General features: G+C 42.6%; 2 protein-coding genes across 2 annotated transcripts; one reads left to right on the top strand and one right to left on the bottom strand.

The window, feature by feature from the left end:
• Window positions 1-493: 493 nt before the first annotated feature.
• sspn (sarcospan (Kras oncogene-associated gene)) lies at window positions 494-7,931 on the bottom strand. The gene is made up of 3 exons (XM_033968557.2): window positions 7,538-7,931; window positions 4,410-4,496; window positions 494-1,962 (listed from the first exon to the last, which is right to left on the bottom strand). Exons 1-3 carry the CDS (start codon window positions 7,760-7,762, stop codon window positions 1,618-1,620), a joined length of 657 nt encoding a protein of 218 aa, XP_033824448.1. The 5' UTR covers window positions 7,763-7,931; the 3' UTR covers window positions 494-1,617.
• Window positions 7,932-8,739: 808 nt separating this feature from the next.
• bhlhe41 (basic helix-loop-helix family, member e41) lies at window positions 8,740-11,899 on the top strand. Its single transcript, XM_033968555.2, has 5 exons — window positions 8,740-9,184; window positions 9,258-9,324; window positions 9,409-9,516; window positions 9,602-9,713; window positions 9,851-11,899. Exons 1-5 carry the CDS (start codon window positions 9,123-9,125, stop codon window positions 10,777-10,779), a joined length of 1,278 nt encoding a protein of 425 aa, XP_033824446.1. The 5' UTR covers window positions 8,740-9,122; the 3' UTR covers window positions 10,780-11,899.
• Window positions 11,900-12,507: the final 608 nt, after the last annotated feature.

Raw genomic sequence — 12,507 nt, 5'->3', positions numbered from 1 at the left:
GTCAGATTAGCAGATTAGCAAAATTATGTGTCTGGATTTCTATGCATTTACCTTTTTAATATAATCTCAACAGTGAAAATAATACATTAACCAATATAATGGTTAATTTCAATAAATGTGCATAGAGATTGCTTTCAAATTGACAAGGGAGACAGCAATATTATCACAATATTACTTTGTTTTCCAAATCAAGTGTCTGGATTTCTTTGGATTTAGATTTACAATATAATCTCAACCATATCAGATTAGCATCTCGATACATTGTTGAGTCTTGCACACGTTTTGCAGATGTGGCACAGTAAATATAACAGAAATTCTTAAAAATAAGGCAGTGTTCCACGTTGCTGAAGCCTGTAAACATGTGTGGTGTAGATGACAGTGACAGCCGGTTGTCTGGAGTCCCCCTCTCACCCCCCTCTGCTGTGGTTTCAGTAGTTTGACTGTTAAAGACTTCCTGACTCCCATCCTGGATTGTGACCAACACAAAAACACATTTAAAGGAGAAAAATCCAGCTTTAGCTTTATAAACACACAAATGACATTACATCATTTTAATAGTTATGTAATTTGCATTGTATTATTCTTTCTATGCTCCTGGTAAGTGGTAGAAGGCATGTATTTATATATATATATTTCTTTATTTAACCAGGAAAGTTCCAGTGAGATTTAGAATTTTCTTTCATAAATATTTCCATTTTGCAATCCTGAAAACAAAAATGACACTCAACAGAAGTAAATAAAACAGACAATATCATGCATGACAGGAAGCTTAAATGAAAAAAACAAAAAACAAAAAAAAAACATAATATATATTTAGCTGTAACACAAAAAAATCTTAAAATTCACATACCCCTGTAAACATAATTCAGCAAGAACATTTACTGTACACTGCCACATGTAGAAAACAAACTTCAAAATACAAACTTATCCGTAGGTTTCATAATGAAGAAAAACTAGCACCGTAGCCATGGCAAGTCCAGAATGATATTTGTCTGTATTTTTTCATACAGACGGATATCAGTCCAAACGCCCTCCACCGTGCCTCGAGCCAGACTCAGACAAAACCATGGATCACATTTATTTATTTCAGTGACGCATGTAAAACGAAGCAGCTCATTGCTCACAACTTTTTATTTAGACATTTTGAGTTTATTGTTTATGAGGTGATTTTTTTCACCTCATAAGCAGACATATTTGTTTTGATATGGACAGATTATGCATGGCTCGGATTGGCTAACGCACCTGTCCGTCACTCCCATCTGAAAACGGGAGATGCACCGGTGAACAGACTCACATCTTCATAAAGTATTCTGGCAACAGTCCTCTATTTTATCACTGAAACCCATGGATTTTATGAAGAGACATTTTTCACTGATTGTCTCTGTCTCTTTTAGACCTTCTGCCATGAGGATATCACAAAAAACAGGTCTATAAATCTGAGTTAAACAGCAAATTCCAACACAGAATCATAACCTGTGCTCCAGCTCAATAATAAACTATGGGAATTATATAAAGTTCCAAGGTCACGTGAACACAACCTATTGTTAACGGTCCTAATTTTTATCACTCTAAAATCCATGGATAATAAAGGCACTTTTCATTGACTGTCTCTCTCTTTTAGACCTTTTGCCATGAGGGTATCTGCAGCCCGGCAAAGAACACCTGGTAGCGGTTCTTCCACATGATGAAGCAGGCCGCAGCACAGACCAGAGCCTGGGCCAGGTTGAGCAGGATCTGGATGAGGAAGAACATTGGCAGGTCGCTGGTCAGGTACCCGCAGTCGTCCACGTCCAGGTAGGAGAAAGTACGCGCTATAGGGTCCTGAGGCTCCATGGTGCACACACAGGTAGGCCCCTTGCGCTCACAGGCAAAGCTAGTCGCCTGGGTGTAGTGGTGCCCAGCAAACGCGATGACCAGAACGGAAATGACCAGGCCGATGGAGCACAGGATGAAGTAGAGCAGCTGGAAAAATAAGTACGATTTTTAAATAGCGTAAGGTACGGTTTACAATGATGTCTCTACGGTGGAGGGTTCACCACCTTCTTGAATGATCGTGCACATTCAAAAGAGCTGTACTTTACTTTACTGAGGTATGAAGAACAGAAAAAGTTCATTTTAAACCATTTTTCAGCTTTTCTCACTTACCTTATGGCTTCTGACCATCATAATTATTCACAGGTATGAGTTTATAAGCCTTTTTCACAACTTTCAGAGGCAAGTTAACAAGTAGCATGCTAACCGTGCACTTTCTGATTCTTGAACAGTAAAACATTGCACCAGGTTGAATTCAAATTTGGGTTTATATATCTGAAATGGTCTTTTAACAAACCCTCACAGTGATTTGACTTACAGGCCACTTGTTTCCATGGAGATGTTCTCTGTGAAGTTGAGGATGTGCTACCACAAAGCCATGTTACAGGTCAGATCTTTGGAGAGGTGACCCCGCTCACAGTAAGAACTCATGTTTGTCAAGCCATGTACAACACATGTAGGATAGATAAGTTTAATGCCATACAGTGAAACATTCCAGGTAAAGCGATCATTTCTCCATGGAGACAAACGGGGGCAGACCCTCCATTGAAAAGTTAAAAAGTGCACATTTAAAGCATAATTGTTATACATCTGGTTTCTTGCAGCATGAACGTCAGAGTTTCTTGTTTTGCCAAGAATATTCCTAACCCACTGTGTGGCCTGAGGGGACATGTGCTCCGGTAAATGAAGTCTTTTTGTCCAGAATACTTTTAATCATAAAATCCACAGGCTGATTAGGCCAATGTCTCATGATTAATCCAGAGACAGACATTTGGCTCAGACTCCAAAGCAAACACCACACAGAGGCATTATTCACAGCAAAACGCACGTCCGACGCTGAGAGGAGATAGGAGTGTCCGGGCCAGCGACACAGCAGTCTTTTGGATACAGTTATGGCAGTAGAAGAAAATAACAAATGCTTCTTTACTTCACTATGTACTTAACTATGTAACTTCTCTGGTGGAGGGTTCGCTATATGCTTGTGTCCACGGAGATGGTATTGCTTTGCCTGGAATGTTCCATAGGGTGACATTACAGTTGTGTATGTTGCATTTGTTCAATTTCAGGTGTTCTATTGCCAAACCCGCATTCTTACTGTGATCAGGGATGCCTCTCCACAGATCTGACTTGCAACCTGGCCTGGTGTAGAACATATTAGACAAAGCAATACCATCCCCGTGAAGCCAAGCAGGTGGTGGACCCTCCTTCAGAAATGTTACATAGCGCATCTTTAAATACAGTGTTTATGTTATACTTTGACCTCGCTACATTTAGAACGATTCCTTGCAGATGAGCCTATGTTTTATTTAGTTCCCCAAGAGCAAAATAAAACGCAATCATGAGCAGGAACCAACATTTTGAGAAGAGTATTAAAGTTGTTATTGTCTTCATTATGACCTTTGATATCTGTTTGAAAGCAGTCCCCTTGCAGCAGCCCACTGACACTTATAAATACTTTTATAGGCTATCAGGGCCCACGGCCGCATCTACTTAAATGAGCTGTGCATACTTAAATACCTCCATTCAAGGGCAAAGACATTAGCTTGAGTAGCACAGTGCATAAATGATAATGATTTTGTAGTAAAACTGGCAGTACAGTCAGTCAGTTTTAGCTGATCTGACAAAACAAAAAACAACACACATTTAGAGTGCCAGTCTGTATAATGGTGCTTCTCAAAGCCAGGATAGATAAGAATCAAGAAGAGCATCTGGGTTAAATGTCATGTATACGCCACAGAACCGCAGTTAAAGGCGTACTATGTAACTTTTCAGCCACCTGCTTGCTTCCATGTTGTTGCTTTACCTGGACAGATCACAGTGTACATTTATGTTGCCTTTACTCAACAAGGTGTTTTTATTGTTAAACACTTTGAAAATCCTGCATTCACACTATATCCACAACCCTGACCTGTAACTTGGCCTGGTGGCATTACCTGCTTGTCTCCATGGTGACAGACACATGTGATGTCATATTGTGTAGCATTCCAGGTAAAGCAATAACATCTCGTAGACACAAGTGATAGAATTTCCACCAGAAAAGTTACAAAGTACATAATAAGGCATCACTTCTTTTCATTTTATTATAAAGCTCCAATATGTTTGTTTTTGTTTTTCTCTGTACTTCCTCATTCTAGTTAATGCCTTCTTTTAACCAGCAGAGGATGTTAGATGAATTGAAAGTGAAAGATTGTAACCGCTAACCCATAATACATTAATTTATAGGTTAGGAATAGTGAAAGTGCCCAAACTAATTTTACAGAAGTGACCAGTAGCAGAAGGATGTAAGACAAATACTTGAATAACCTAAGGGAAAATGCACTAAACACACAATGAAACATGCACAAAACATCCAGATTTGCAGTTCACTAATCGCTTACCTTGACTGTATATTGTAGGAAGGAGCGTTCATCTGGGTGGGAGGTGACGCAGTACAGGACCAGGCCCACGACAGAGACCAAACAAAGCTAAAAATAGATGAGGGAAACATTTAAATAGTATCCAGTGAATCATGTTGCTTTCTGTTGCATTTTGTACAGAAAAAGCAATCTTGCCACGTTTGTTAAATAGACCCAGTGCTCCCCTATTTATGCAGAGGTGGGTCGAATCACCAAAAATGAGTAGTAGTTTATTTATTTTTTTTCTTTTCAAACTGAATTTATAACTATTGTATTTTCTTGCTCCCATGAAATGGCTTGTAGTACAAATAAATATTTTGACTTATCTGACTTTAAATGATGTTTAAATCAATATGATAAGAATTTTACAGTGTTTTACAGTATCTAATGTTAATAAGTTAGAATTATATTGATCAAACTATGGAAAAATAATGTCATGACAAATGTGCATGCACCAAAAAACAGTAGAAAAACACAGGACCACAGAAACATGCTTTACACATATATACCATATTATAGGCTACACATGTATACTGACATGTTTGACAGTAGATGTTGCAGTAGTTCAAATTCTACATGCTGTTTTTATTCTCAGGTGGTGTGTAGTTTATATGATTCAGCAGAAAGTGTCATCTGATTACATTACTCTGGTTCATGACTCTCTCTCTCTCGTCAGTGCAAAGCGGTCTTGTGACTAACGTGCAGCATCTTATTTAAGTGTTTTTTCCCAGGTTTGTCTGGAAGGTTCTCGATGACCTCAGTGTTTTTCGCCGGCTTTATCTCGTGAGCGGAGAACTCGGGATGCAGTGTCCACAGATATCTGTTTTTCAGCCAATGCCATGTAAGATAAACAAGATCAAACTGTGAGCAGCAGTCTGCAAATCATTTACATAATCACCCCACCTGAATGTAAGGACTAATGTAAAGGTTTAAGGACACGCACAAGTTCACTTTTGTCTCAGGATTAAAGGTGCACTGCGTAACTTTTCTTATGGGGAGTATGTCATCTGCTTGTCTCTATGGAGATGTTTTTGCTTTGCCTAGAATGTTCCACATTATGGAATTAAACTTATCTATCTCCATGGAGACAAGCAGATACCACCAGTAGGTTACATTTTACAGATCTGATGTGTGGGGTAAGAATGCATGTTTTTCCCAAGGGATTTTTGTGCAATAAAAACATCTGCAAATAAATAAAAGTTAGAAATACAGTTAATGCCACACTGTGGAACATTATAGACACAGCATTTACTTCTCCACTGAAACAAACAGGTGATGGACCCTCCAGCAGGAAAGTTATGCATCTTTAAATGGATTTTTTTTTTTTTTTTTTTTTGCATTTGTTTGGAATTTGAGAACTTTTGTAAAACTCTTTGGCATAGCACTAAATATTGTATAGTATATGTCAGATATTTTTATAATATTTTTTCTTCATGGTCAATAATTAGAGGATCATATATGTCAGATTTTACAAATACATTATTTCCCTTCATGCTGTACCAACATATAGCCACCCAGTAGAGTGTCGGACCAAACCGCTTAAAACTCCAGTTAACTCTGAGTTGTAAATAGCTTCTGACACATTTATAACCAATATAAGCAGAATATAGAATTACATTTCAATAGGTTGGTGTTATAGTGTCAGTTTTCCTCTGTGCTCTCCCTCCCTCATGTGTGTTGTTGCTGTGGGTGTGGCTACTCCTGCTTCACCTGCATCCCATGGTCTCACCAGCTGCAGTATTTAACCTTGGCTTTTCTGCACTTCTCTGCCAGATCGTCAGTTTACCACAGTGAGAAAACTCTGGGCTCTAAGCTCTTTACATCTAAACTCAGCTTTGAATTTTTAGCTAACCTTATTTTTTCGGCAACCCTCAGATTGCCTTGCCTACCAGCCTGCTCCAACAACAGTACCTACCCGCTCCAACAGCAGTGTCTACCCACTCCAACAGCAGTACCTACCCACTCCAACAGCAGTACCTACCCACTCCAACAGCAGTACCTACCCACTCCAACAGCAGTACCTACCCACTCCAACAGCAGTACCTACCCACTCCAACAGCAGTACCTACCCACTCCAACATCAGTACCTACCCGCTCCAACAGCAGTGTCTACTTGCTCCAACTCCAGTACCTACCCACTCCAACTCCAAACTCACCTTGTTACTAACCTGCCTTTTTGTCTGCTTTTACTGCTGTTTGTTTTGGTGGAACATGTCTAATACCAAACCTTGGCCTACTATATATTCATTTATTTTTATTTTTCTGGGGACAAAGAGTTCCATTCATGCACGCAGGTAAACAGATATTGTGAGGTCACTAGACATTCAAAGGTCATGAGAAAACAGATCTGTCTTGTCACATCAGGACAGACGTACAGAATCTGTACATTTATTATATAACAGATATCAGCAGGGATGGGTCGTAATAAGTTACATATTTGTTTGAAGTAGACTATAAACCTACTCTATACTATGGCTTTTCCTGTTTACTTGGGAGTCTATGTGACCTGAGGAGATTTATACTCTTGGGTCCCATGCAGCTTACCTTAAGGGTGCACTGTGTAACTTTTCTGGTGGAGTGTCTACTACCTTACTGTGTCCATGGAGATGTTATTGCGTTGCCTATAGAATGTTCTCCATGGGCACAAGCAGCTGACTCCACCAGGCTAAGTTCCGTGATAAAGGAGAAAAAATAATGCTTTTTTGTAAGATATAACTATTGTGAAACATTCCTGGCAAAGCAATACCGTCGCCATGGAAACAGGCAGCTAGCAGACCCTCTAGAAAGTGTACAGAAAAGTTACATACTGCACCTTTAAGCAAATTTTTTGCCCTCAAGCTTCGGAAACGCCAAATGTTACATTGTCACATATGGCTGCCTTTACTGTGACTTTTTGTACCTCTTGATATTTAAAAGTATCTCTGACCTGGATATCTTTGCAGTTATTGCTACTTGAACCCAAATCTAGACAGAAGTCTAAAATAAGGGTCACTTTCTCTCATAAAGGTGCTATATGAATGTTTACACACGTGCGCCATGCAAAACAATCAAGAAGTGGATAGCGCCAACTTCATGCAACTTTGCCTTATTATAGTGAGCACTGCGCTTACAATGATCCCAGCCCAGTGTGGCGTCTCCCTGACCAACAGGGAGGAGGTGATGGACAACTTGAGAAAGGCCACAACAGCGACAGCGACCCCCAGTAGCAGCTGGAGCAGGGCGAGGAGCAGGGGGAAGCGGCACACTTTGCGACATCCTCCGCGCTCCGGCTCCGGACTCTCTTCTCGCATTTTTAACTTCTCCATGTCCGACGACCCTTTCTGCCCCCGGCCCATCGCTCAATAATACGCTCTCAAACTTTCACTGTTCCCCGAGTGCTTTGACTGGTCTGCTGTGTGTTGACTCGGCCCCTCCCTGCCCGGGCCACCTCGTCTGTGGAAAAGGAGAAGGCGCTGAACTAATATGGAAAACATTTGGATGGGATTCCGAAAGGGAGCCACATTTAGAGCAGCAGCAGCACAGTGGAGGGAGGGAAGAGGAGGGAGAGGGGGCACAGAGGAATAAGGGGTACTGCAACACACGGTTCTTTCGGGTTTCATGGCTTTAGGATGGTGGGAAACAGAGGAGATAAACAGTGGGTACGAGCTGAATCAAAGCCAATGTGGCGCAGGTTATTCTTAAATTAAAAGCACTGCTGATTGGATGGCTCTTTGTCAGCGCGATTATACAAGCGCTGCTGCGGGCCAGGAGGAGTCACATGACTGACAGGAAGGGGAATGTGATCACGAGGCATGTGAGGGCATTACGCACGCTCGGCTCTTTTAAAATTTAACACTTATAGTCGGAGCAGGACAACAGGTGTTACCACTTTAAAGTAACTTATCCAAAAGCACCAAATGAGCAAATTACGTGGTCACATTTTTAAGAAAGTTGTGACTGCGTGGCTTGTGTTCATAAACATCAGCGTGCCTGTTTGCTCGCAGAGACGCACGTGTTTGCGCACATAGGGCGGTTGTTGCCAGGGTGACTGAAAACATGAATGTGGCATGAGCAGGTTACCCCTGAATGCCCTCGAGACCCAGAGTGACTCGACAAATGGCTGGGGCACGCGCATTCAGATCGTCGTCGTGCTTTATTTTTCTGGCACAGGGCAACTAGGCTAACAAACTTTTCTAAATCGGCAAAATTACAAAATAAACAAAATTACATGGCTGATGCTGATCTTGTATCTTGTTTTCACAGAGCTGAGCGACTGATATAAGGTCAACATTGTGATTGTTCCATAATGGTATACAAGTTGTGCGGGTTAAGCGGGGACACTGCTTGGGTGCTGTATGGTTTGCGTCACGTTTCTCTGCGCAGTTCGGTGTTGGAGTGGCTCGAGCACGGCGCTATGGAAAAGCAGAGATGGCTGCTGTAACACACTAGCTCTAATTACCGGACTTTGTGCTGGTGCAGCCTACACGTGAGTCGGGAGCTGTTTCCTACCGGAGAGACGCGCGTGCGCTCTGACCACTGTGCTGAGTGCTGTGCAAAGTGGCAGCTCAGGGGAAGTGAAGACAGCAGTGTGAAGCGCAGACACGGACAGTGCAGCATCTCCAAGCCCTCCGCTCAAACCACGCCGTAGAGAGAGGTACTTTTACGCACGAGAATCAGACATAAGAAAGGAACCCAAGACGAAGAGACAGAGACGCGATGGACGAGAGAATAGCACGTTTACAGGACAGACAATTCATGGAACACGCAGATTTTCTGGGGTGAGTTTACTATGGGGCAATCAGTTACAACTCAGTGCAATTTTGTGTTTAACTGTAGTTTTGTATGACTTAGGATGGACTACCCCGCTCTGTATATGTGCAAGTCCAAGAGAGGAATCAAGCGAGAAGACGGCGGCAAGGTGCGTTCTGTTCACCAAAGTTATCCGTGCTTATACGGTGCTAATAAAGTGTATGTGTTGAACCCTGTGTTTCTCTGCCGACAGGACGCATACAAGTTGCCACACCGGTTGATAGAGAAAAAGAGACGGGATCGGATTAACGAATGTATTGGTCAGCTCAAAGATCTACTGCCCGAACACCTAAAGCTCTCGGTAAAGCACAAAAGTGATTCAAGGTTTGTTTACCGTACTTTCTATATAGGACAATAATCTAACCAGACACGTGTTGTCTTTATAGACCCTGGGACATCTGGAGAAAGCCGTGGTGCTGGAGTTAACGCTGAAGCATTTAAATGCACTGACTGCAGTCACTGAGCAGCAGCACCAGAAGATTATCGCTCTGGAGAATGGTACGAGGAGAAGAAGTTTCCTTGAAATGTGATGGTCTATAGTCATGCATCTGTTTGGATCATACATTTTACGCATGCCGTGTCTGGTCATGCCTAAACGTTCCAGTTGACTCAGGTGTGACTGTTTTTGTTTTCAGGAGACCGTTCGATCAAGCCATCTCTCCACGCGGACCTGGACGCCTTCCAGTCGGGGTTCCAGGCGTGCGCCAAGGAGGTCCTGCAATATTTGGCTCAGTTTGAGAACTGGACCACTCGAGAGCAGCGGTGCCTACAACTCATCAACCACCTTCACAAAGTTCTGGCTCAGCTCCAGTCGGGCGCGCCCCCGCTACAACATCAGCTGCTTAGCAGCGGGGACGCGCAGCAGGATGGGCAGAAAACGAGTGATGGTCAGGCCAATTGTGTCCCGGTGATCCAGAGGACCCAGGGCGGGGAGCTGAATGAGAACGACACGGATACAGACAGTGGGTACGGGGGCGAAGCGGAGAAGAGCGAGGGCAAAGAAAAGGAGTGTGACAAAAGCCGCGGCACCAAACCGGTGAAAATCAAGCAGGAGTTTGGAGAGGAGCGCGCGGCTAAGAAACCAAAGATGAACTGGCCCGGGACTTTGTTGGGCAGTGCTGACCCCACGAGGCCTGAACTCTCGCTTATGAACTCTTTGATGGGAATAACTAATATTGGACAGCAGACGCCCATCTGCATGCCTTTCTACTTCATTAACCCCTCTGCCGCAGCCTCTTACATGCCTTTTTTCGACAAGAACAGCTCTGAAAAGTACATGTACCCTGCAGCAGCCCTTGCCTCCCCCTTCCCCTGGCTTTACCCCGCGCACGCCTCCGCCGCAGCAGCTGCCGCTGCCGCGTTTCCCGGTCTTTCCGCGCACCTGGCGGCTGCCGCTCAGACCAAAGACTCATTCACAGCTGACAGCGAGGGGTCACGCGAGGCCGACGCTGCTTCACCTGAGGAGCACGAGGTGAGTCCCACGAGCGAGAGCGCAGACGATGACGCACCAGAAACGTCAGCTGAGAAGAGCCCGCTGCACTTCTCTGCATGTCAAACGGACTGAAGTGTCTCATGGTGGAAGCTCCATGTCGCGTAGGGACCGCTGTGAGTGCGTGCCTTTGCACTTCGCTTAATCACTATGAATGATTCTCGACAATGATTGACGCTCACATGGGGTGTTGTGCTGACTTTTGTATCCTCTTTGATAAAATATTTTCAAAGCGGCAACAGTTTGGTGCCAAATCTTTGCAACAGTGCGCAGTTACCCAATCAGTGAGGCTTTTTTGGATGTAGGGATTATAACTGACCTCTGCCAAGGTTATTGGCTCATTTTTGTACATATTATTATATTCATCAAGTTGTAAATGTGCACTAAACGGGCCTGAATGAGGTATTCATCCTGCCCCTGTTACCTCATCTCATACTCACATGGGGTTAGGAGAGTTGGAAACAAAAGACAAAATTTGAGCAACATTTTAGCTAATCTGCACAAATAATACCAACCCTGAGGTGGTATTCACTTAAACATGGCTCTGTCAGTTTTCTGCTGAACCCAGTGTTTACCTTTAGAGAGAAACAATCAGACAGCCTGCGGCTGTGGACCAGCACACGTGCGCCTGAATGATGCAGTTTACTGCAGGAGATCTTAGGACAGCACCTTATGAACCTTTGATATTGAATGTAACTGTTCCCAGCTGATATGTTTGTACATACTGTATGATCATCCTTACAGTGCGAGGCGTAAAGTGCACTTTTCTTCTGCTTTGTCCCATTAAGTAAGCAGTTATCATGAAAGAACTCTTAGGAACTCTTTACTGTATACACCAGACTTTGTAATGAGCTATTCTGATGAAGCAGCTAGAGTGATGGCACACCAGTGAGGGTGCCTGTTTTTATAAGTTTATCTCCTTTAAGTGTAGCTTGTTCACTGCAAAAAATCATCTGCACTTGGTTTCCATCCAACACGGCTTTTGTATTTTTCCAGATCTCTGCCTCTACAGTGGCATGTGCGTCTTAATATATATATTTTGTGAATAGACCAGAAATTATACGTCTGTCATTGTTGTAGAAGTATATGAATTTTTTAAACTGGGCAACTGTTGCACATTTCGTTAATGCTTTACACATATGCTGTTATAAATTATTGCTCATGAGTTGTAAAATAAACATGAAAACACCCACTGACTCCTTGTTTTTCTCTCCTGGTTTTTGAGCAGACCATCTCTCTGTGTTTTGGAGGGAGTGGAGTCAGCTGACAGGCACAGAGGAATGTACAGTAGGCTTCAAACAAATGTCATGTGCTAAATGTGAGATTACTGTCAATCTGGGTTGTCTGAAAAACAAAGGGCCAAGCTCAGAACATGGGAGAAGCTTGAGAAGGAGCAAATCCACTATTATTCTTACCAGTACTGTATAACTGCTTATGTAATGTTCAGTCTGTTACCTTTAGTTCTAATTGGCTTGAAGTTGAACTAAAGATATATCTGATAAGCCCTCAAGATATCACCACTTTAAAGATATTATACCATTCAGTGCAGGCCATGTATAAGCTATTGACACCCTTGGAGCAAAGTCAGTCTAAAATATAGATTAAAAAGTTGCAGATGGTTTTATCTTTTTAAAAATATTTTGCTCAAAAATCACACTATTCAATAAACCAGTCAAGAAAGTAGCCCATTTCTATTTTATCCCAATACATTGTTAGGTGGATGGTCCCTGTGGTCAAACAAACTACTGCTGTAGATCCACAAGTAAACACCAACTCCTAATTTAGAGCATGTTTTCAGGAGTA

This window comes from Periophthalmus magnuspinnatus, chromosome 6 (genome assembly GCF_009829125.3).
Source record: "Periophthalmus magnuspinnatus isolate fPerMag1 chromosome 6, fPerMag1.2.pri, whole genome shotgun sequence".
Taxonomy (NCBI): Eukaryota; Metazoa; Chordata; class Actinopteri; order Gobiiformes; family Gobiidae; genus Periophthalmus; species Periophthalmus magnuspinnatus.
Note: the sequence above shows the minus strand (reverse complement) of the source record. Positions and strands in the feature narration are given on the sequence as shown.